Source organism: Neofelis nebulosa, chromosome 8 (assembly GCF_028018385.1).
Source record: "Neofelis nebulosa isolate mNeoNeb1 chromosome 8, mNeoNeb1.pri, whole genome shotgun sequence".
Classification (NCBI taxonomy): domain Eukaryota; kingdom Metazoa; phylum Chordata; class Mammalia; order Carnivora; family Felidae; genus Neofelis; species Neofelis nebulosa.
The window spans coordinates 18,156,118-18,180,918 of NC_080789.1; the positions used below are offsets into that span (position 1 = coordinate 18,156,118).

The window sequence follows — 24,801 nt, forward strand, 5'->3', positions numbered from 1 at the left end:
GCACGGAGCCCGACGCGGGGCTCAAACTCACGGACCGCGAGATCATGACCCGAGCCGAAGTCGGACGCTTAACCGACTGGGCCACCCAGGCGCCCCGGAGGCTTATCTTTTAAAAAGAAGTTGTTTCCTGATTGTGTACCATGTCTTGCATTCACTCTCCACCACAAGCATGCAGACTCTTGGGTATGGACTGGAATCCCAGTTCTGCTATTACCCATGTTGGGCAAATTGTTCAACCCTTCTATGCCTTAGTTTCTCCATTTGTAAACTGAAGCTAATAGAACCTTATAAAGTTTCTGTAAGGAATAAATTACCTAATATGTGTAAATTTGCTTAGAACACAGCTTGGCCCAGAAGACAGTCACATACATTCAAACACACGGCCACAATCCCTTAGCCAAAAGCACTGGGCCAGACCTGTTTAGAAATTGGAAAGGTTTTGAATTTCAAAAATGTAATGCATATATTTATGTTATGCAATACCCTGAGTGGGATCTAGGTTTTGTTACCAAAAAAGTTAAAAATCTTTTGTTTTCAGACATTTGAAGATTATTTTAGAATTGGAGACAATAGATTATGGATGTGTATATACTAAGTACCTTCTACATTGTCAAGAAATGGGCTAGGTTCTGGTGATAAAGGTGAATATTATTTCTAATTCTCAGAACAATCTGCAAGGTGGTGTATATGTCCCTTACTCTCCCTTTTAAAAGAAAGGACACATAAAGCCATTGAAGCTGGGCTCCGGTCTCCTTTTAAGGATTCTGTGTAGATTTGCTTCTGCCTTACTACCAGAATCCTCCTCGATTTTCTGTATGCACACAGGAACAACACAGGCAAGTTAAGGATTCTAGTGTCCCATCTGATTTGATTTATAATGTTAGGTTCCCTATTAGGTCAAATATCAACATTTGACCTAATCAACTCATCAAAGTTGTAGGTCTACAAAAAATGTGTAGGAACAGCTATGCGGAGCTTAAATGGATAAGGTTAGAGCATTCTATGATCTTGGAACAGAGACTCAATCACATTTCATGAAATATCTAGCTGGTAAGTAGGGAGGGGCAGAATCTTCCCAAGAGAAAGAAGTCATTTCTCTTTGTAGAAGAGAGACTACATCTGTGCGGAAGGTTTTGGAATCCGGGAAGTCTGCAAACTAAATCTACACAGAAATCATTTGAAAAATGATTTGGCTTTAGAGTGTTTTGGAAGCAGGAAGCAATGTAACACTAATGGGTATTAAGTCCGGGTCTAAGCTGGTAGGCTTAAAGACATAAAAAATTTATGAAACGTATTTAGCTAAAGCAAACTGCAAGCTCATATAGAATCCTCCAATCATGGAGCAGAGAGATGATGTCTCACTCAGTGAAGACTCTAAGTTGCTTCCTCCTGGGGTGCCTGGGCGGCTCAGTCAGTTAAGCATCCAGCTTATCACCTCAGGTCATGATCTCATGGTTCACGGGATTGAGCCCTTGTGTGGGGCTCCGTGCTGAAAGCAGAGTCTGCTTGAGATTCCCCCTCTCCCTCTCTCTCTCTGCCCCTCCCCTGCTTGTGTTCTCTCTTACAACAAATAAACATTAAAAAAAATAGAGGCACCTGGGTGGCTCGGTTGGTTAAGCGTCCGACTTTAGCTCAGGTCATGATCTCCCAGTTTGAGTTCGAGCCCCGTGTTGGACTCTGCGCTGACAGCTCGGAGCCTGGATCCTGCTTCAGATTCAGTGTCTCCTTCTCTCTGTCCCGCCCCCACTTGTGTTTTTTTCCTCTCTCAAAAATAAACATTAAGAAAAAAAATTAAGGTGCTTCTTCCTAAATGAACATTTCCTTTGTATAGATTCTCTGAAAGTTGATAATTATTCCAGTTACATAACCATAGCCTGAAACACCCAGCTTCTCTTCTGTAACTGCCTTCACAGCTACGTTTATGAATAACGGAAGATGGATTTTTATTTTTCTTTTTCTTGTATCATATGTTAAGCTAGAATAACACAACCCCAGCTATTCACCACCTTCTCTTTCCTTAATGGATTTTTAAAAACATGTCAAATTCCTTTCATAGGAAGAAAATTTAACATCATAGAGGATATTAAAAAAATCACGTTCTCAAGATCTTAAAGTACTTCTGGAAGAGAGGTTCTAAAAACACTCTGGCAATTTTGGGATAAACACACCCTAAGTGACTCCTTATGAGTGGAATAATATTCAAATGGAGATAGTTTTGTGTTAAAAAGTGAATATTATTCTTTGTCACGCTTCATAAGGTAAAAACACGACTGTTACAGGAAGATGTCGTACACACTAAGGAGGGAAAATGCAGAGAAACAAGAACTCCTATAAACTCTATGTGGGAGGGAAACTGATCCAAGTTCTTTTGGGAACAATCTGGCAACCTCTTATCAAAATGTAAAGGCATATGCGCCCTTCAGTCTAGCAAGTCCATCTACAAGACTTTACCCCACAAATGTATCTGTAGACACACACAAACCCGCACAGGAGCCTGTTCACTGTGCCACTGCTTATGTTAGTGAGGGGACAGAAACAACCTAAATGTCCTTAATAAGGAACTCACTAAATGATTATATATGCATTCCATGTAGCCATTAAAAATAATTCAGTAACTTTGGGGCGACCGGGTGGCTCAGTCGGTTAAACATCTGACTCTTGATTTTGGCTCAGGTCATGCTCTCACAGTCCGTGGGTTCGAGTTCCGCATTAGGTTCTATGCTGACAGCACGGAGCCTGCTTTGGATTCTGTCTCCCTCCCTCTCTCTCTCTCAAAAATGAACATTTAAAAACAATTCAGTAACCCCACATATGCTATATTACACACTCACACACACACACTGGCATACAGGTAGAATATTTGTAGGAGGATTTCATGAGAAACTCTAACAGTGGTTATTTTGGAGATTTAGGGGAGGTGGTAAATTCTTCCATGTATACTCTTTGATTTGCTTAATTTTTTTAAATAATGAACTTGTACTCATTCAATATAGAAAGTTTACTTTCTAACAAGCCTATTATCTTCTTCTGAATACAATGAAGGCTGGAATCCAGACACCAGATATTCGGAGCATTTTCTGCAGGAAGCAAAATTACTCCACTGGAATGGAAGACATAAACCCTGGGACTTCCCTAGTGTTCACAACGACTTATGGGAAAGCTGGTTTGTTCCTGACCCCGCAGGGATATTTAAACTCAATCACCACAGCAGCTGATGTAACGACATTTTATATATTCCCTGTATAAAAATGTGGAATTGTCCATTTATAGCCCTACTATATCATTGTTCTTTATGAACAGTACCTTTGGTACAAATGATCCACAATGTAAAACACAAAGACTACTGTGGGCAAATAGTACCCTGGATTATGTAGGTACTGATTCCTTAAGTGTAAGTGGTAATTATGGAAATCAAGATGATGTGAGTGAGATATATTGTTGGAAGGAAATAAACCCACCTAGGTTTCAGCAATCGATTTGCTTAACTCTCAATGACAACCTGTACCCACAAGTTTTTAAAATTTCTCAATGTGTTTTTCACACATAGGTATTTTTTCACAGGTTGCCAGTCTTGTCTTTTGTAAAACAACAAACTACATTTAAAACATGAATGTATGTAAAAATAAAAGATATGCAGATTTTTAAATGATTTGCAGTACATATATTATTCAATACCTTAAACATAACACAAGGTAGACGGATCTGAGGCATAAAGGGGGAAAGAATACCAGTCACTTCTGCCGCAGAAAAACCTGCAACTTAGGATAATCATTCTTGGTATTTTTATTGTAAAAACCATCAGACTTCCAAATGAATTTAAAAACCTTTCCAATATTATTTAATGAAAAAGTCTCATATTGTCACATAGGGGATATATCAACGTTTACTACTCATCTGTCAAATGTAATGAAAAACACCACTGTTGTATGCTTGGAAAATCCTCAAACCCATTCTCTAACGAGGGTCCATTATAATTTTAAGGGTATTTTCTCCAGTCAGATTAAAAAAAAAAATCTATTGTAAAGCTACAATCATTATATACCAAAGCAATTCCTAGTTCCATGCTTTACATAGTCCCATGAAAAAATAATTCAATTGTTCCTAATCCCTGATGCAAGGCACTTCAAAGCACCCGCATGAAACATCCATGTAAACAGCAGTACAGTACATGAGTTAAATAACATGAATGACTTTTACACAGCTTGACCTAGACTAAAAGAAATATAAAATCCATCATAGCCACAGCTAAAAAGTATGTTAAGATTCACAAGAATTTGTTTCTCTTATCATATAGAGAAGAACAAGCCATATAATCTCTTAGGAAAAAAAAACACCTCATAAATATTTTCATATTGAAAAACAGCATGCTCCCTGGGTATGTACGAAATCAGGATATTCAGAAGTGACCAGGAGTTAATTGCAAATGGCATTTCTGAATACCCAGCTTTACTATCCACCAGGCCTAGTAGTCTGGACTATCTGTAGCACCATGGAAAAGGCATTAGAAAATCACACAAGTACGTTACTTCAAACTAACCCTGCCACGAGGCTCACTTAAGTCCACAGTAACAGACAGCAATGACGCAGAGAAAAATTTTTAAGTGACAGCTTATTAGATTCACATAGCAAGAAAAATTCTGTTATTTTAATACATCTCACGTACATAAAGCACCAGTTTAAATAAGATTATCAAACACCCCAGCTTCTTGTTGCTCAGCCTGAGTTCATTTCTCACCACTTTCCATGTTACGCCCTTAAAGCCAAGGAGGTGCTAGATACCGTAAGAAAAATTCAGTTCCTTCCCTATCAAATGTCTGTCTCTCAAGTAAAACACAGAAGAAATAACAAACTTTAAAAGGTCTACTGCATTCTCTGGAATTTACCATTCCAGCAGGGCAGTTTCTGCCTATACTAGAGGATTAACACGCAGGGGTGAGGAGGCCAAAGGCAGGGCTCAGCGCCCTGTCAGAGAAGGCTGGGTTAGGCCACACTTGACATTTCTACGGCTGAGCAACTCTCCCAAACCCTCCCTGCTGGTGAGGCCAAGGGGTCTGAGGGTGAGTACGCCTCAGGGAGCCTGTCAAACACCGCTAGACAGCACCACATGGGACTCCCCTGGGGGTTAGCTTCACATATAGAATTCAACACATCTGCCTCTTGACCGGTGCTAATTATTATTAGCATGCCCTTCTTAGGCATAAAAGGAATAATGGTATCTCTGGGTTTATGCACAGTTCATAATCAAGTATAAATATTCGGACAGTTACATTTTAAAATTACAGATTAAAAGTGACTCCCAAAAGAAAATCAATTTCTTCATAATGAAATATACTTTATAAAAAGCTGGAATGGTGGCTAATTCAAATACAAAAACTCATACACAAAAAACCGTGCTTTTTTCTTCCAAGCTTACTCAGGTTCATACAGTTGATTCTACCACACAACCATAATATGATTATATCACCAGAATAAAATACTAATAAAATGCTTCAGTTAGCCCCTTCTTGACTACTGCATTAAAACTGCAGCATTTAGGTAGAGCTGAGAAACACCAGTCTTAAGCATGGTTTCCTTCTTCCTGTTCTTGAGTCCCGCAGTGATTATTAAAGGAAGGAATCTGGTCTGTAAACGACTGGGTCATCCACTGCCCATTTGGAATGTCACTGAAAGTTGATTCTCCACTGTCAGCTGCCAGGGTGGGGAGAAGAAGGTTAGTTCATTCTATCTAAAAACCTTTACACGATTCATCAAGAGATGTTAGCAGTCCAGCGGAGGAGGACTGCCGTTAAAACAGCAAGCTTCTTGAATACAATAATAAATTTCTGTTCTCTCGGCAGATACAGGACTAAGAAACCCTTAATGGTCATTCAGGGAGGGAATGTGATTAGAATGACGTAATGACTTAATGAAAATGAGCTGCTAACACCTACGTGGTGAAACCTCAGATAACCATCACATTTCACTGTCACTAAAAAGATTTTCATAGTACCATTCCCACACTTCAATAATTCATTCTCTTTTAAAAACCTAAAGTGCATTTCCCCAGTCCTGACAAAACCAAGTGTTTGAAAGAAACAAACAGGGGTTCCTGGGTGGCTCAGTCGGTTGAGCATTCGACTCTTGATTTCAGCTCAGGTCAGGATCCCAGGGTCGTGAGATCGAATCCTGCTGTAGGCTCTGCACTGGGTATGGAACCTGCTTGAGATTCGTTCTCCTTCTCCTTCTGCCCCTCCCTTGCTAGTGCGCGTGAGCAAGAAAGAAAGAGAGGAAGAGAGAAAGACAGACACGTACGGAGGAACATACTTAGCCCATTGGAAGAGAAGCTGCAAGGGTCACTACTGCACGGATTTTCAGTATAAGCACCGCCATACGCTGCTTCATAACCTGGATCGTATTTTTCTTCCTTAACAGCCATCTTCTTTGCATCCTCTGTGGAGAGGGTAAAAGGGATTTACAGCTGTTTTTGTACGACGTTTCTGAAAACAGCTTCATTCAGAAATCCTCATGAACAAATCTTTTTCGTGAGTGTTCAAGTGTGCTGAGATCTATCTTTTGTTGCCATCTTTTAAACTCTTTATAACATTTATTAAATTAACTCATCGGAACTGTAAAAGCCTATCAGATTTAATTTCCGGTAGGCTATGTTGCTTCTTCTATCTTCGACATCTGTAGGAGCACCCACGACAGATGGGTAACTTTGGTAAAAGGAGATTTTAACAGTGACTAACATCCGTTGTCAGAACACTCTGGCTGACGATGTAACTGTTCTCCTTTCTCTTGCTTTTAAACTCACAATGTGCGTGCATTCAGTAGCGTATATATCCAAGACACCCAAAAACAGGGCGAAAATGGAAACATACCTTGGGCCAGCTGTAGATCAAATGTATATTGCACCTCTTGAACGTCTGTATTTCGTTCGATGCCTTTCAACTGATCTCGTAAGTCTTTCAGCTTAATGTAGTAATGAACTTTGTCCTGGGCTCGAGGAAACTGAGCACATCTCGCACTGGATGATGGCATAACATAGCAGAGCTAAAATCGTAAAATTTTACAGGTACATAAATGTTACAAATCTATTGAGTCCACTCACATTGAGATCTAAAAATTTATCTTTGGGGGGATTAATTATGATGCCTACCACATATTAATATATATAAAATCAGTAACAGTAGTTTTGTCTCTTGAGTTAAAATTTGTAAAATTTACTTATTGCAAAGTCAAGAAATCAAAATAATGAGGCTTTCCCCCCATGTTCATTTACCAATTAACAGTCTTGTCTTTTTAACAGTGAACATATGGTTCACAATTCTAAAGGCACAAAAGAAGTATACAATGGAAAGTATTCCCCCCCCAATTCTGTCTCTGTCCACCCAGTTCTCTTCCCAGAGGCAATCAAAGTTGCTGGTTCCAGAGGTATTCTGTGAATATAGAATCAAATGTCTCTAATATATGTACTCTCCCTCACCCTTTTTAAAAAACACACAAATGATAACATGTTCTCTATTCCCTGTTCTACACCTTGCTTTTTTACTAAACAATGTATTCAGAGACAATTCTGTATCAGATATCTAGAGCAGAGTAAAAAGACTTTGTTTTTTTTTTTTTTAATGTTTTATTTATTTTTGAGAGAGAGCGAGCGAGTGAGCGAGTGCATGAGCAGGGGGAGGGGCAGAGAGGGAGATACAGAATCCAAAGCAGGCTCCAGACTCCAAGCTGTTAGCACAGAGCCCGACACGGGGCTCAAACTCACAAACTATGAGATCATGACCTGAGCTGAAGTTGGACACCCAACTGACTCAGCCACCCAGGTGCCCCTAGCCTTTCTTTTTTTGCAGCTGTGTAGTACTTGCATACTTATTTAACCAAGACCCAGCTGTGGGCATTTAGGTTGTTTCCAGTCTTTTATTATTATAAGGTGTAGTGAAAAAGCTTGTACATATTTCATTTTGAATATGTGTGAGTGTATCTCTTGGATAAATTCCTAGAAGTGCAACGCCCAGCAGAAAGACATTTGCATTTATCATTTTGGATAATGGTGACAAATTGTTCTTCATAGAATACTAAATATATAACAATATATATCACATGTATATCAAAGAGTGAGGCTGTCAGTTTATGGAATTTCCAGTTGCAATTTCTTGCACTTTTTTTTTATATTGGCCTCCATAACATTATAGAAAGCAAATTATTCATTTTCTTTTGCGTAGAAGGCATTTAGAAACTCCTGACTCACAAACATATGTAGGTGCAAATGCTGCCAGGTCATGTAGTAGCACTTTTTCGAATCCTAAGATATTCTTCAATTAAAATGATCCAGAAATTTGAAAGTCTTTTTTTGTTTCAAAGAAGAGTCACTAACATCAACAACTGTTAAAATCTCATGATGAAGAATATATTTTAAAAGGTAAAAATACTGTCAGCTCAATATCAGAGCTAAAATTACCTATCATGATAGGATTCAAATTCAGTTAGTACTACCCTATTACGGGCACAAATACCCAAGAGACGTACCTGAGCCTCATTTGGCTCTTAAGGGACAATAATGAGGTAATCTATAGGAAGCAATGAACTCACCTGTACAATTTTACTAAAGTAGGTAAGCGTAGGCCTTGGTTTAAACAAAGACCAGGGCTACACCTACTCTGTCAATGACATATTTGTAACAAGTTAAAGACAGAAGAAATTTGAAAAGGAAAAGTGCAAATGTACGGAGGTGGCAGAAACTTTATTCTGAGGTCTCCACAAAAACCTGTTGACACACTGGCTCCTCCATCATTTCAAATGTTGTCAGGGTGCCTGAGTGGCTCAGTTGGTTGAGCAGCTGCCTTCGGCTCAGGTCATGATCTCACGGTTTGTGGGTTTGAGCCCTGCATCAGGTTCTCGGCTGTCTGCAGGGAGGCCGCTTCAGATCTTCTATCTTCCTTCCCCTCTGCCCCTCCCCCACTTGTTCCCTCTCTCTCTCAAAAATAAATAAATAAAAACTTATTAAAACAAAAAAAGGGGCGGCTAGTGCTTCAGTCGGTTAAGCGTCTGACTTCGGCTCCGCTTGTGGGTTCCAGCCCCTCCTTGGGCTCTGTGCTGACAGATCAGAGCCCGGAGCCTGCTTTGGATTCTGTGTCTCCCTCTCTCTCTGCCCGTCCCCCGGCTGCCCTCTGGCTCTCTCTCTCTCTCTCAAAAATAAATAAACATAAAAGAAAAGAATAAAAAGTAAAAACAAAAATAAATAAAATGTTGTCTATAACACATGTGTCTGTGTTTGTATGTTGTTTTTCAAAAAGTTGTAAACAAGGGGAGCCTGGGTGGCTCAGCTGGTTAGGCGTCCGACTTCAGCTCAGGTCATGGTCTCGCGGCTTGTGAGTTCGAGCCCCACGTTGGGCTCTGTGCTGACAGCTCAGAGCCTGGAGCCTGCTTCTGATTCTGTCTCCCTATCTCTCTGCTCCTCCCCTGTTCATTCTCTCTCTCAAAAATTAAGAAACATTAAAAAAAAATTCTTTTTAAGTTGTAAACAAAACTTAAAACTAGATTTAAGAAGCAAAATCTGAACTAAGTAAGTGTCTGCAGAAGCGATACAGAAATAACAGAGTTTGAAAACCACTGTTACTTCATGATGCCTTTATGTATAAGACAGTAAATACACCAAGGGCCAAGCAGGTTGTCTGGATGTCTGTCTGCAACCGGGCTGCACACTATTTAGATGGCTCCACAACGACACTGGGCTAAGATATACAAACAGGGGGCACTGAGCAGTGCTACTAATTGGGAGCATGTCTGTATTTATATGTTTGTTTCATACCGAGTAAGGGCTAATCTACTTGAATTTGGTAAGAATATGCCATTAAATATATTTTGAATGTAGTATGTTAGCCAGCTCCTCTCAATATTTTAGCCAAATAACATAAGACATTTTCTCTGACAAATGTTTCTTTCTTTAATAGCAGTATCTGAATTAATCTGCAACTATTAGTTTGAATTGATAGATAACTATTACTCAACAAAATCCAGTGCTTTGTTTTCATGGCACAAGTTACCATGGATAGGACAAATAAAAAAAGGAAAACTAGCTAGATATTTAGCTGATATACAAATATAATTTTAAGGACTTACAGTTTCTGTGTCTGGGATCTTATGGGGTTGAAGTCCAAATTCTAAGTTTTTAACCTTAACTCCAAAAACTTCTTTACTAAAAATTTCATAAATACCTAAAATGAAATACAAACATATTTACGTTGTCCATAATGTTAGCAAAGAAAAAAGACAAAATTTAAAAGTAAATCTTACATTTTCCATTAAACACTGCTATTCGTGGCTGATATTTCTGTAATTTCTGCACTAGAATACGTCCTCCTTCACGGAATTCTTTACTAAAATTGAATTAAAAAGTAGTCAAAATATAAGTACGGTAATATTTATAATATGCTGAATTCAGAGAGCTTTCAATACAACGTCAATTCATATACTTGTTAAGCTCAGCTTGCACTAGATACATAGAGCGTTCCTAGAGTATATGAGACACCAGCATGGTCAGGTTCCAACCTATAAAAATAAATTACCTGGATAGATCTTTGCTGCCTGGTGTTGTCCTTTCCACCATATTGGTAAATCCAATACCATACTTTCCTGGTAAAGTGTGATCATCCATATGGTTCAGTTGGACCTCACTCAGGCCTGACATAAACAGACACTTCCCTGTGAAAGAGAGTTCAGTTTATTTGCATGTAGGTCAAAGGTTTTTGTCCCATGAATCACTATGGTAGTCTACATTTATCCTGAAATTTAAAAAAAAAAAAAAAACATTTAGGATATTTAGGAAATTATAGGTCAAATACCATATCAAGCAATCACTATGTGTTAATAAACCCTTTGCATGGATTATCTCATTTAATCATAATGATCTTATGAAATATTAATTACTATTTTTATCTCCTCTTCCCAGGGCAGTCAAGGTAAATGGCTGTTGAGAATACACAGCTAGTCAGTGTAGAAGACTTCAAAACTGGTTTTCTTTCTAGGAACTAGTCATACTACTGCTTGCCGCTGGAATACCTCAAAGAGACAAACATACACCAACAGACCCAGAACATTCCAACACTTTGAAAATGGAAAAAACTAAAAATTCAAACGTCTCTTAGAAATTGTTTTAAATATGGAGACAATATGTCCTTAGTTCCAAAACACATTATTGTATCTTCTGCCCTAAATGTTTTTAATGTAACTCTTAGATAACCAACTAGTATTTTCTGAGGGCCTACTGCATGCCTTTTTCTATTAGGTGGTGTTAGGTAAGTCGACTTACATATTAAGACAATACAACAGTAGTTACAATTGGGTTTAAAATTCACTCCACAAGTATGAGGGTCTTTAATACAGATACGAAGTAGGGGCGCCTACAACGGGGCTCAGGCAGTTGAGTGTCTGACTTTGGCTCAGGTCATGATCTAGCGGTTTGTGGGTTCGAGTCCCGCATCGGGCTCTGTGCTTGATAGCTCAGAGCCTGGAGCCTGCTTCAGATTCTGTGTCTCCCTCTCTCTCTGCCCCCACCCCCACTCACACTCTGTCTCTCTCTCCTTCAAAAATAAATAAACATTAAAAAAAAATTAGAAAAACAGAATGTCTCTAGTCACAGAATTTCTTAACTGTTATAGCTTGATTCCCAACGATCAATGCATTTCATCTCTCCTAGGAAATAAGATCAGCAGAAATCTGGAAAGGTCAGTGTTCTGTCTATACTGGCACAATGATGTACTATTGTTACTATGACTGTAGGTAACAACTAAAAAAGAAAATTCATTTTAAAAAGTAGTAAAACTCATTTAAAACAATTAGCAAAACAAAAGAGAAAGTGCTACTTTTCTTGCCCCTCCGTTCTCTTACACCAAAACATGAACAGTGACGTATCTTTTTCAAGCCTTTTATTTTTGTGCACGCATGCACAGAAAACACGTTTGTATCTGGGGGGTCTGGGTGGCTCAGCTGGTTGAGCATCCTCTAGATTTCCACTCAGGTCACGATCTCACAGTTTGTGGGGTCGAGCCCTTGGTTGGGGGCTCAATGCTCAGCACAGAGCCTGCTTAGGATTCTGTCTCTCTCTGCCCCTCCCCTGCTTGTGCTCTTCCCCCTCCCCTCAAAATAAATAAACTTAAAAACAAAAAAAACCACACAGTTTGGCTAAAAAGGAAAAAAACAAACAAACCCCAAACTATTAACAAAGATATCTAGTTTAAAAGTAAAAAAATAAAAGCAAGAACTACTTACAAAAATGGTTTCCAGGTCCAGGGTAATGATGCCCTTTGTAAGCTGCCATTAGTCCCGGGTTTATGCCAATCTGCAAAAAATGTTTATACACTTAAGTCTTGAAAAGTAGGGTTTACGCCTGAGGGCTTCTGTGGAGTAGTGATGGACAAAACTAAATTTATTAAAATAAAAATTTAATCCAGCATCATCGGCAATCCCGTTTATCAAGCACCTATTTTTGATCTGAATAAAGTATTTCATTTTGAGGGAAAAAAAAAATTCCCTTTATATCAAAAGTGTTGCTGCTGTTGTGAAAAACCAGTTTAAAAAAAAAAAAAAAGGCAGAAACAGATCATCGATACAGAGAACAAACTGGTGGTGGCCAGAGGCAGGGGAGACAGGCAAAACGGGTGAAGGAGAGTGGGAGACACAGCACGGGGACCAGGGTCGATGGCACGGCAACGGCGTATGGTGAGGGATGGCGGCTACGCTTGCCGTCAGCACAGCATAATGAATAAACTTGAACACCTGAAACTAATGGAAGTTGTACACCTGAAACTAATGGAAGTGTGTCAACTATACTCCAATGCAAAAAAAAAAAAAAAAAAGTAAAACAAAAAATAAATTTTAAAGATAAAAAACAGTGTGACTCCCTCGTGTCCCCAAGCCCCCACCTCCACCCAACCGGACTGGAAAGAGAGAGGTCCTGGAGCAACCGATCAACTGAGCCCAGGTCCAGCCACAGCCTGCTTCTCTACTCCCACCAAGCCACTCACTCCACGTCATTTACAGTTGTTTGCATGCTGATGTTTCTTACAGTTACTGACAAAAATCAGAGTTCAAAATCAGTACTATCACTTATAGAGAACTCACACGTAATGTGCAATCTAAGTGATTCACGTGGATTATTTTACCTAACTGCAATCCTATGAGGAAGGTACTATTATCACCCCTGCTTCACCAATAAGGAAACTTGGTGATTAGGAAGGTTAAGGCTTGTTCAAGGTCATACCCACATGGCAAGACCTGAAACCAGACAGCCGTACTCTGGAGCCCATCCTCTTAGACACATCCATATGTGTCCACAACCTTATGAAGGTGACAAAATGACACCATTTACTACCAAAAGGATTCTTAGAAATGGTTCAACAAAATGCTATTTGCAAGAACAGAGGTTATGTAAATTTAATTCACCAATACTATTTATAAAACCAAACGAGGACAAAAATTCTTACAATCACAATGTCCAGATTGAAAGTCAAAATGTCCGGGAGGGTCTTGGTTAGAAGTTCAGCTTCTGAAACACCATTAAAACGGTCTACCTTTCTTTTCACTTTAAATGTGTCCGTAATTTTTTCTTGCTTTTCTTTTGATTTTGTGGACTTGCCAGATTTTTTGGCCTCAGCAGGCTTTTTGGGTTCTACCGGTTTTTTTGGTGTCGTTGCTCTGGGTTTTCTTTTCCTTCCTTTTGGAGTCTCTGAAACACAGGAATTTCAAGGAAGTAGATGCAGAAAAACATAACTTAAGAACATCAGGCAGCTTTCCCAGTAGTCACCCCATCAACGCCCTTGCTACCTTCTCCTATCTCCCAGCCTCACCATCCTCTGCAGTACCCTCCCTCTTCCTTCATCTTAGGACGGGGTTCTCGAGGCCCTATACCCTGCCCTCCTTCCTCTGCTAGCTGTTCTCGGGATGAAACGTACATAATGATCATAGATTGATTTCCCATGGACTCTTCCCTGTCATCTTGATCTCCCCAGGGATTTAAAGCATTCATGTCCTATTTTATAGAAATTCTAAATGTAAATACATAAACAGCGCAATAAACGAGAAAATAAATAGAGCAAAAAATAGGGAGGAAGGAACCTTTTAACTCGATTTTCCCATAATTTCCAGCAATAGAAAACCTCAAATGGCTTCTGGGCTTGTTTTAGAGATGAGTGTTCCACACACAGCCAAAGAGGTGAATTTAGAGATGCCGAAGATGAAATCTCTGGGCTGGAAAGTAGTCTTCAAAAGGCAAGACCAGGGGGGCACCTGGGTGGCTCAGTTGATTAAGCATCTGACTTTGGCTCAGGTCATGATCTCACAGTTCGTGGGTTCAAGCCCCACATGGAGCTTTGTGCTAACAGCTCAAGTCCTGGAGCCTGCTTTGGATTCTGTGTTTCCCTCTCTCTCTCTGCCCCTCTCTGGCTCGTGCTCTCTCTCAAAAATAAATAAATGTTAAAAAATTAATTAAAAAAAAAAAAGCCAACACCAGGGGGGCACGTGGGTGGCTCAGTCAATTAAGTGTCCGGACTCTTGGTTTCGGCTCAGGTCACGATCTCACAGTTCGTGAGAGTTTGAGGCCCAAGTTGGGCTCTGTGCTGACAGTGTGGAGCCTGCTTGGAATTCTCTCACCCTCTCTCTGCCCCTCCCTCGCTCTCTCTTGCACATTCAAAATAAATGAATAAACTTCAAAAAACAGAAAAGAAAAAAGAAAAAATATGCAAGACCAGGGATGTCTTAGGACCTAAAGCAGAGCTTCTCAATCTCAGCACTACTAACATTTTAGGTTGAATGATTTTGGTAGAATGCTACTCTGTTTAAGTAATATACAGGGTTGTCCTGTATATTACTGAATGTTTAACAGCAACCTTGACCTCTACTCAATAGATGCCAGTAGAACCCTGCCAATCATGACAATCAAAGTTGTCTCCAGATATTGCCCAATGTCCCTTGGGGGGGGGGCGGGGGGCGGGAAACACGCCCAGTCAAGAACAACTGACCTAGAGTTACCCAACAGGAAGGTTTGTTTTTCTTACCCTTGTTTAACATCTCTCTTAATTTCTTAGGCCCCTCCTCCATTCTACTACCCTTAGGCAGTTCCCTAACCCAGCATCCTGTCCTTCCTCTCTTCTACCCCACACTGATTTAGCCACTCTCTATGCGAAGGGATCCACCTCCACTGGCCTGTAGCTGGGAAGTCCCAGTGCTGCCAGCCCAGAAGAATAGGAGAGTCATCGGCAGGGGTATCTCCAATGCAGTGGAGTCAGATGTGTTTCTGGAATCGTAAGATGAAACTCTTGAACACATTTCTCATATGATACTGCCACACTGGAGAAAACCATTACCTTCTTCTCTCCAGCCCCTCAGGTCTTCCTCATTTCATCCTCAGATTATTCAGTCTCGAATCCACTCTTCGCCTCCAAATTCTGCCTTACTCCCTACCATCCATTCTATCCTCTATAATTTTTCCCAGGCTGACTTTTAGAATGTTACTCTGTTTACGTCACCCTCTGCTTCCATCCTCTCAGAAGCTCCCTACCACCTTCAGGAGACAACATACATTCTTCGAGTTACAAGGCACTTTCCAGCCTCATTGATCACTATTTTTTTTCTGTACACCAGACTCCCAAAGACACAGAATAACTACTTTTTAACTGTCATGATTCTTCACGTCTGTCTTTTGCCCACGCTATTCCCTAGGCCAGGAATATTCCCCACCGCATTCTTCATGGGGATAAAGTCTCCTCACCCTTGACTTCCAGAGCTCTGGGAAGCTGCTTCTGAACCTCGGTCCGAGTTAGTGTCAACCCTATGCGCTCTCACAGCATCCTGTGCCCCTCTTCACCACTGTGTGCTTAAAGCATACCATGTGTTTACTTACTATTTTCTCCTACTAGATTATGAGCTATTTGAGGGCAGGATCCATGTTCTTTTATTCCCCCAAATGTATCACAGTGCCTGGCACATACTTAAAAAGTGGTTAACGTTTTAAATACTAAAATAAAATAAAAATTCTTCATTAAACCCTTTCTTACATAAGCTGGCCAATCCAATAGCTACTTTTCTCAACTATCCTGATGAAAACTACCTTGTACGGGTTCCTGAGCAGGCACTGGTTCTGGAACTTCCGCTGGCATTTGCTGTTCGTCCATAACATTCATATCAGGAGCTTCAGCCATCATTTGTTGAAATGGGAATCTATAAAAAGCTTGAGCTTGCTGAAGGGAGTAGCTGAAAGAACAATTAAGTACAAGACATGTCAATAAAATTACCCGACTAGAAGTTTAAATGATGAGCTTTAATAACCTTTAGGATCCAAACACTGTGTGGTCAGACTGTAATATATAGAGTTGATAATAGGGGCAAAGGGAGGAGGAAGGTCTATTCCTAAATGTGTGTATTCACCCGATTTTTACTTTGTGCCTATTAACCAATATTAAGGAACTCTCCCACTGATTAATGACAAGATGTGTCAGCAATAAAACTTACCAGTCCTGTCAAGTCAGCCTGTGCTTTCTCTGAAATGAGATCATGGGAATTTGCTAGCAGAGAGACTTAAAAGGCACAGCAGCTCATACAGGGTTAAAGTGTCCATACAAACAGTTTGTCTCTATCTTCACATTTAATTCTTTGGTCATAAGATCCTCTCCAACCTAACCCCACCCAGCTTTACTGAGATACAACGGACATGAAATGTGTAAGTTAAAAGTATATGATGTTTTGATTTGATACATATTTTGCAAAATGATTACTAAGTCTTAGCTAATACCACCATCACATCACATAATTACCATTTCTTTTTTGTAAAGAGAACATTTAAAATCTACTCTCTTATCAACTTTCAAGTACGTAGCAAGGTATTATTAGCTCTAATCACCACCATGTACGTTAGATCCCTAAAACGTGCTCATCTTATAACTGGAAGCTTTTCTCCTTCGACCAACAACTCCCCATTCCTGCCTTCCCTCCAATCTACTTAAGGTTCTCTTTTGGTTTATTTGCCTATTTAATGATTTATGCATTGGATCTGGTTTTAAATTGTTGCTGGGTTTTTACCACTAGATGAGGGATAGAAATGGACATTTTGCATATATCTGTGAATTTATGGGGGAAAAACACTTTAAATCTCTTCTCTGAACATCTTTCAGACTTTGTTCCAAGTACTCAGTTCAATATAAGGAACACAAAAAACAATGGCCAAAAACCAATTTCTCATGACTACGCATCACTGTCTCACACTGCTGCCTGCAGCACAAAAGCTATGGAAGCAAACATGTATTTTCTGGAACTCAAGTTACATCTAATGCCAAACGATGCCATTACATACACAACGGGAAGGAAAACACTAGGAAATAAAATGGGTCAGTGTCATTTACCATTTGGAGAGAAAAGTCGTTTTCTGTGGCAAGCTACTCACTTATTAGTTATGGAGAAAGAAAAGGGGAAGCTCAGAAAGTAGAGATTAAAAAGAAAAGCTAGGGACGCCTAGGGGTGCAGCTGGTTTTGTGTCCGACTTTGGCTCAGGTCTTGATCTAGAGGTTTGTGAGTTTGAGCCCCACGCTGGGGTCTGTGCTGGCAGCTCAGAGCCTGGAGCCTGCTTCAGATTCTGTGTCTCCCTCTCTCTTTGCCCCTCTCCCGCTTGCTTGTTCAAAATAAATAAATAAATAAATAAACAAATAAGATAAACTAGTACATTTTATATGAATGAATCTTATTATGCATAAATCATATCTTAATAAAATGGTTGGGATGGCGGGGGAGGCAAACTAAAGCAGAAGCTTAAATGGCTGAAGCAGCCACAGGGTAACAGACTATCTGTGGGAGCCCTGGCTGAAATCCCGGACGCTCAAAGACAGGGGCCAAATCCTAATGGACAAACCACTGGAGAGGAATTTTAGCTTCAAGCTATCTTCAAGGGTAAGCTGTTAAAGAAAAGGTTAAGAATTAGAAAGGTATTACACTATATCTTAAGACTTTTACTTCTTTAAGTATATTGTTTCCAGTTACATAAAAAATAGGTACGACAATCCAGTAAACTTTAGTAACATGAAAAGACTATGCAGCAAAGTTAATGTACTGATATTTTTTCAAGCACAGAAAATGTTTAATACAGACTTTAAAGCAGAAAGGAACACGAAACAGTATTGTAACCTAAGGCTGCACGTTGGGGAAATATGTAGACAAGTCCTAGAATCTCAAATGTAAAAGCTGAAGAAAAGCACTTAAATCATGCTTGGCACAAAGTAAAATGTCCTCTTTTTCCACCACACTTTTCTTTAATAATATTCATAGCTCCTTTTGATGAACTGTAAAATCATTGGTTGTTCAGTGTTTATGACTTAAATACTCAAATACCCTAAGGAGGGGTCAGATATTGCTAGGTTACGTTGAGAGATCTTGTATTGTTACCCTTCGGATATTCCAGCACAATGAACTGTAACCTTCGATTGAGGCCAGCCGCAGTTAAGTCACAATGAGCGAGCGGCCAAAGAATGCAGGACGTCTCCTCTTAGTCTGTCACACTGTCAAGAAGACAACCTTCCACCCTCGCCCGTGTTTCTGGCCACCACTCTCAAGAGTTTCACAGATGTGTCCCACTTCAAGCACTTCACAAAGTCCAAACTTAAAATATTTAACTTAGGAAGATTTTACATGGCAAAAGGATTCTGAACATTAAAAAACAAATTTCCAAAATGTGCCGTTCGCATATTTCAGGGTCATACTTAGATGTGAAGTGCAGAACCTGAAAATTAAGTTTAGAAATCAGATGGCTGAGGAAAAAAATGAAAAGGAAGAAAAAAACCCAGAAGTGTTATTTTAGAGATATATATCAATTTTGAAAGAAATTGAGAAACTTATCTATAATATCAGCGTGTCCCTTAATGTTTCTAAAAATGACCTCTGGTACTTTATAGGAAGTTAAAATAGAACAGAAATAGAAAAATAAAGAAATGAGAAATACGATGTGTAAGTTCTAAGGTAATACACTATCTTTGAGTATTAAATTGAGTCTTATCATCTCAACGGCTTCCTAACAGAACAAAAGGAAAGAGAGTGCGACACAACATTCTTATTATTTGGCAGAAGCAAGCAAAAAACCTTCGAGGACTTCAAAGCTAGGAAACTAGAGTTCTAGCTAAATCAATTTCCTATTATCCAGCGATAATTACAACTGTAAGCAGCATAAACCTGTTCAACCTTAATTAGAAGATATTTAATACATTTGTTGTATTTATATACACTTGCCCCTTTGTAATTCAGAATCACGCCAACTTTACAAGGCTTGTTTTCTCTGTGCGAGGGACAGCGACACAAGAGCACTTGGTCATCACTCCTCCTCTCGGGACCTGGGTTCTCTCACGGTGAAAATGATTTTTACATATGTGGACGATGTACAGGAAACGGGACCAATCTGTCCAGATCCCAGGGTTTTTATCTTCTGTAACTCAAATTTGGTATCAAATTTCCAAGCGTGAGGGATGACCTTATTTCCCCTTGCTCACTTTTCTTCCCTATCATTGGTTTGTCCCCACACTGTTCTGTGCCTCTCCTTTGCCTGAAGCTCACCCCTTCCTCTCTCCTAGCCTCCATTCACACCCCCCCTTTTTGGAGGGCGGGAGGACATCTACTCATTTTTCACTCCTCCAAAAAGCATCACAGGCCAACCACACCCTTGACTAGCCCTCCATGGTTCCCCACCCCGATGGATACAGGTCTCTTCATTATCCAGAAATGTGTGAAACTCAGCTAAGGTAGTAAGATTGTCTCTTCCGCTCGGGTTCTTTGGTGCCTGTTCTGCTTCTGGCAATGGCAGTGCCAGGACCTAGCACACATTTCCTTGAATTCTGGCCTTGGAGGGTCTTTCAGTCTGGAAGTATGATGTAGTCACACCCCAGGGCAGCCAGCAATTAGTTCCCTAGCGAGTCTTAGCCTTTCTGGTTGGATGCTACTAGAGACAGAAGCCTCACTAGCAACCTTACACCTCCCATCAAGTCATAACTTAAGAGACAACCGCCCCCAAAATTAGAAATGACATCCAAGTGCGTCGATATACAACGATATAAACACAATCAGTATTACCCAACAGAGACACAGGCAAACAAAACTGGATCTTGCTTTTTCAGATACGATCTCTGGCATGATCCCCAGTGGCATGAGGGTAGAGGGCATCTGGGCAGGGAAGCACACGGCAGAGATATCAGACAAGACTAAATCAGAGATGCACACCCTTTCCCTTGAACGTCAGTGCCCAAAGCACTGGTTTTTACAGCCGTCTGAAATTGATATACTGTGTATTTTCCTAATGAATTGTGTATTTCCTAACAGTCTTACTTAAAACACACACACACACACACACACACACACACACACACACAGCTGACTGAGGAGTCCAATTAATTCAGATTTTGCTGTACTTCAAAAACTAACTCTTTAAGGTTTTCTCTAAAATGAACACCTCCAACTTCTTTAATACTCAGGTATTTTCCACTATTTTAAAGATTTAAGTTGCTCTTTTCTATATACATTTGTCTTAGTCCTCTTGGGCTGCTACAACAAAACACCATTTAGTGTCCGCTGAGAGCCTACTTCCTGGTTCATAGGGGTGGCCTTCTTGCTGTATCTTCACAAAATGGAAGAGGTGAGGGACCTCTAGGACCTCTTTTAAAAGGGCACTAATCCCATTCATGAGGGCCCCACCTCCAAATACCGTTACATTGGGCATTAGGTTTCAACACAGGCATTTTGGAAGAACACAATTCATAGCAATATTTTATTATTTTCACTTAATATTAATATTATTATTCACTTAATATTCATATTAATATGATTATACAACACTGAATAATTACAAAATAATAATCAATGGGGTGCCTGGGTGGCTCAGTCGGTTGAGCATCTGACTCTTGATTTCAGCTCAGGTCATGACCAGAGGGTTGCGGATCAAGCTCTGCCTCAAGTTCCGTGCTGAGTGTGGAGCCTGCCTAAGATTTTCTCTCTCTCTCTCCCCCCGCCCCAACAAAACAAAACAAAACACTCACACACACACAAAATCAGTGCTAAATAATCTAAATGCTCAACTAAAGAGAATTAGGTATATAAACTACAATGGAATACCGTCATAACTATTTAAAGACTACATTTAATATTGCAAAGTGGAACTGTGTGTATTCACCACACATTACTGGGTATTTACTGTACATAGTCTACTAGAAACTATAAATACAAAGATTTAGAACAAGCCAGAGTCCCCAATTCATTCAACTCTTCTTCATATAGTATGACTTCAAGTTTCTACACTACTTTGTCATTTTTTGGTGCTTAAAAGAAAACAAAATAAAAATTCTCCAGATACAGCTCCATCATCCTGAAACCAAGCAGGGCTCAGCTTCCTCATCCTGGAGTCCTACTGCAGAATCCATTACATTAACTTTACTAGAACCCACATCATACTGTTGATTCAAACTGAGTTTAACGTCAATGAAAACTGCCCTTTTATTACCTCTCCCTCCCATCACTGATACTTCTGCACCTAAGCACAGAACTGTGCCTCTTTTGGTAAAAGAGGATTCAACACTCCAGCTGTTAGGATATGGATTCTGATTTAAACTACCAATTCCACAAACTTCTTCCAGAATTGGGTCATTCACAAATCTTATCAGCATTCCAACAGCACCCGGAAGTTGTTAAATTGCTGAAAAGAACAAGTTGGGGTAGAACGACAAGACACATCAATATAGACCTCTCTTCAGCCTGCCCTCGATTCTTTCGGCAGTAAACCAGCTTTGATTCCACCTAACTGGACTGCCATCAGTCCGTCTTCGTCTTGCCCACAGAGAAGTGATATGTGGCACAGTTGTCAGGGAGGCAGACTTTGGGCCACATTGCCTGCGTTCAAATTTCAGCTCTGCTCAAGTTCCTTAACCTCTGTGTCCCAGTTTCCACATCTGCAAAATGGAAATAGTTGTACCTAATTTGTTGGTTATGAGGATTAAATTAGTCAACATATGTAAAACACTTAAAACAGTGCCTGGTATATAGTAATTTTGCTATAATAATAATAATAATAATAATAATAATAAAGACAGCAGGACAGGATTAAATTTTTAGATACCTCCTGTCAGCATCATCCTGATGCTGTCTAGTCCAGTATCATTATCCAAAAGGGAATGAACCTAGCTTGATACATCTTGCTTTTTTCCCAAATTATACTGTAATCTAGTGGCCACTGGTTCCTTTTAAATATGCTCAATAACCACTGAAAAGTAAAAATTTTGTTTAGGATCAAAGTCAATAAATTAGAAGACAGACTCCACCTAGGAAGAAACAGGAACTCATGTGTTTATTTTCAGGCTTCAGGTCTCTCTCCTGTTATCTCCAAGTTCTTAAAGATTGCTGTAATCTAGCTTCTCATTTGACATATAATTTATCCAGGCCAGGAAACTGGATTTCTCTTAGAGCAGCTGAAAGTTCTCTTAAATGCCCTCATTGATCTTGTCTCTTAAAGACATTCATCCTGCCATTTCTTGTCTCTAATCATTTTTTTTAACATAGAGATAAGAAAAATTAGAACCAAATGTTTGTTTCCTGTTATCTACTAACACCATGCCGGTGGACTAGGCAGAAAATCCAAACCTTTCTTGCCCTCGATGTCAACACCTAACTAAAAAAGTTCTTTTTGGTCCCTAACATTTCCAGAAAGGCTGATTTCATTTAAGGGTTAACCTTTCCAGTCTGTATTTTCAGTAGCCCATGTCACACTTTTACAAAGTCATTTTTGATTTGGCATCCTACTTTCCATTTTTGATAAATGTCCTTTCCATGCCAAAGCTCATTAGATACATACTGATCCTCTCCTTCTTTTTTTCCTCTCTGGGTAGACATTATTTGTTATGATACTTGAACTATCTTCTCTTTTATTTATTTATTTATTTTTTTTTAATTTTTTTTTTTCAACGTTTTTAATTTTATTTTTGGGACAGAGAGAGACAGAGCATGAACGGGGGAGGGGCAGAGAGAGAGGGAGACACAGAATCGGAAACAGGCTCCAGGCTCCGAGCTGTCAGCACAGAGCCCGACGCGGGGCTCGAACTCACGGACCGCGAGATCGTGACCTGGCTGAAGTCGGCCGCTTAACCGACTGCGCCACCCAGGCGCCCCCTATCTTCTCTTTTAAAAAAAGAGTCCATATTAATGGAATTTTTTCCTTTGACTTTTTTGAAATTACTCTTCCAAAATAAAAAGTAAATTCATTATATCCGGCATTCCATTCTACTCCTTGATTAGCATGAAGTCAAGAGTGACAGAGAACCACTTTCTCAGGATTATCTGGGGCCTCAGTCATCTCAGAATCCCCGAGGATAAAGCCCTTACACTACTAACACAAAATTCTCTATTTCCTGAGGTTAAAACTTTGTGAGTCAAATTAAAAATGATCTATAACCCTGTGGATGGGTTAAGACAGCATATAAGCCAAATTTTAGGTAAACATCGTACCAGAGACCTATTACTTTGCTCTGAAGCACTGAGCAAGGTCTTCTAATGTGTAATTCATTTGATGGTAGACTTCACCCAGGTCTCAGTACTGATCTGAAGTAACATTGCAAAGGTGGGAGTGAATTTCACAAGTTCTGGTGAATTCTTTTAAATGTAAAGTTCTTTTGGGAAGGAAGTGCAGTGCTTTATTTCAGGACTTGACCAGAAAAGCGAGGATAAAGACCACACTTTATACACCTCCTTTCCTAACCTATAAAGACTGTTTTGGTGATCTAATCCCTTCCACATAACACAGATTCACAGCATGTCAGAACTGGATTCCAGAGATGTCCTATTTTACAGACATGAACAGGCCCAGAGAAGTGAAGTGTCTTGCCTAAGTTCAGGGCCCCGGAGAGTCCGGAAAATTATTAGATCTTACAGAATTTTATTCCAATGTAAATCATTAGTTTTTCTTAAGGATCCTGCTACCCTAATGATTTTTTTTCATTTAGTTTTCTGCGAGGAGTTCGCATCTCGCAATCTCTGCGTTTGCCAAACGTTCTCTCCACGAATCTAACACTCCTCAAAGGACATACTGAAAAGTTGATTAAATTCACCCCCCCAAGACCACCAGAAAGCATTTTTAGATGACTACTTGGGAGTATTAGTCATAATACAGAATTCAAGAGACTTTGTACGGCAATGTTATCCACCTTGTGGCCCCTGACGTTGATCTTACTAAACCTACGGGAAAGGAAGCCACAATAAAACTACTAATTTTAAAATTAAAGCTCCAGAAGTGATACGCGTGATATTCCATCTTTACAGCTCTTCGCATAATAACGGAGGGTGAAGGCAAACGTAGCCAAGAATGACAACCGGAAAGAGATATTAACCGGACCCTGTGGGTCGCTTATTAACGCCTGTTAAAGCCGGCTGGATGCCGGGAAGGCCGGAAGAAGGGCGCAGGTACAGGCGGCGCCGCTTCCGAGCGGCCCGAGGAGGGTGGCAGTGCGCACGCGCAGGCCAGGTCTTTGTACTCCGGCCGCGGCCTTTAAAGACCCCTGCGTGCGTGCGCGCGCCCGCCGGCCAACCCCGCCGCGAGGGGCGCTGGGGGGAAGGGCGGCGCTCCGCCCCGGGCTTACCTGCCCGCGTTCTCCGCTTCCATTCCCCGCTGCCGCTCGAGTCAGCGGCTACTCCTGCTGGGCAGGCGAACGACTGGTCTCCGTAGTACCGCGGCGTACCGACGGCGGTACAACAATAATCAGAGACTGGACACGATTGCTGGCAGAACTGGGACAGCGGCGGACGCTCAGGCTCCTCCCC

The 24,801-nt window shown here is 40.3% G+C and overlaps 2 protein-coding genes across 4 annotated transcripts in view; one reads left to right on the forward strand and one right to left on the reverse strand.

Annotated features, from left to right (window-relative positions):
• Positions 1-3,649, forward strand: part of GLT8D2 (glycosyltransferase 8 domain containing 2) — a 45,245-nt gene extending 41,596 nt beyond the window's left edge. For all 3 annotated transcript variants that reach the window (XM_058741576.1, XM_058741575.1, XM_058741577.1), the window contains one exon: positions 3,043-3,649. In XM_058741576.1, coding sequence (XP_058597559.1) covers positions 3,043-3,215 — 173 coding nt within the window. In that variant the 3' untranslated portion in view covers positions 3,216-3,649. The remainder of the gene's footprint in view (positions 1-3,042) is intronic.
• A 116-nt stretch (positions 3,650-3,765) lies between these two features.
• On the reverse strand, positions 3,766-24,779 carry TDG (thymine DNA glycosylase). The gene is made up of 10 exons (XM_058741574.1): positions 24,621-24,779; positions 16,088-16,230; positions 13,467-13,708; positions 12,253-12,322; positions 10,551-10,686; positions 10,279-10,361; positions 10,105-10,199; positions 6,861-7,032; positions 6,304-6,429; positions 3,766-5,688 (listed from the first exon to the last, which is right to left on the reverse strand). Exons 1-10 carry the CDS (start codon positions 24,641-24,643, stop codon positions 5,558-5,560), a joined length of 1,221 nt encoding a protein of 406 aa, XP_058597557.1. The 5' UTR covers positions 24,644-24,779; the 3' UTR covers positions 3,766-5,557.
• Between the last annotated feature and the right edge of the window lie 22 nt (positions 24,780-24,801).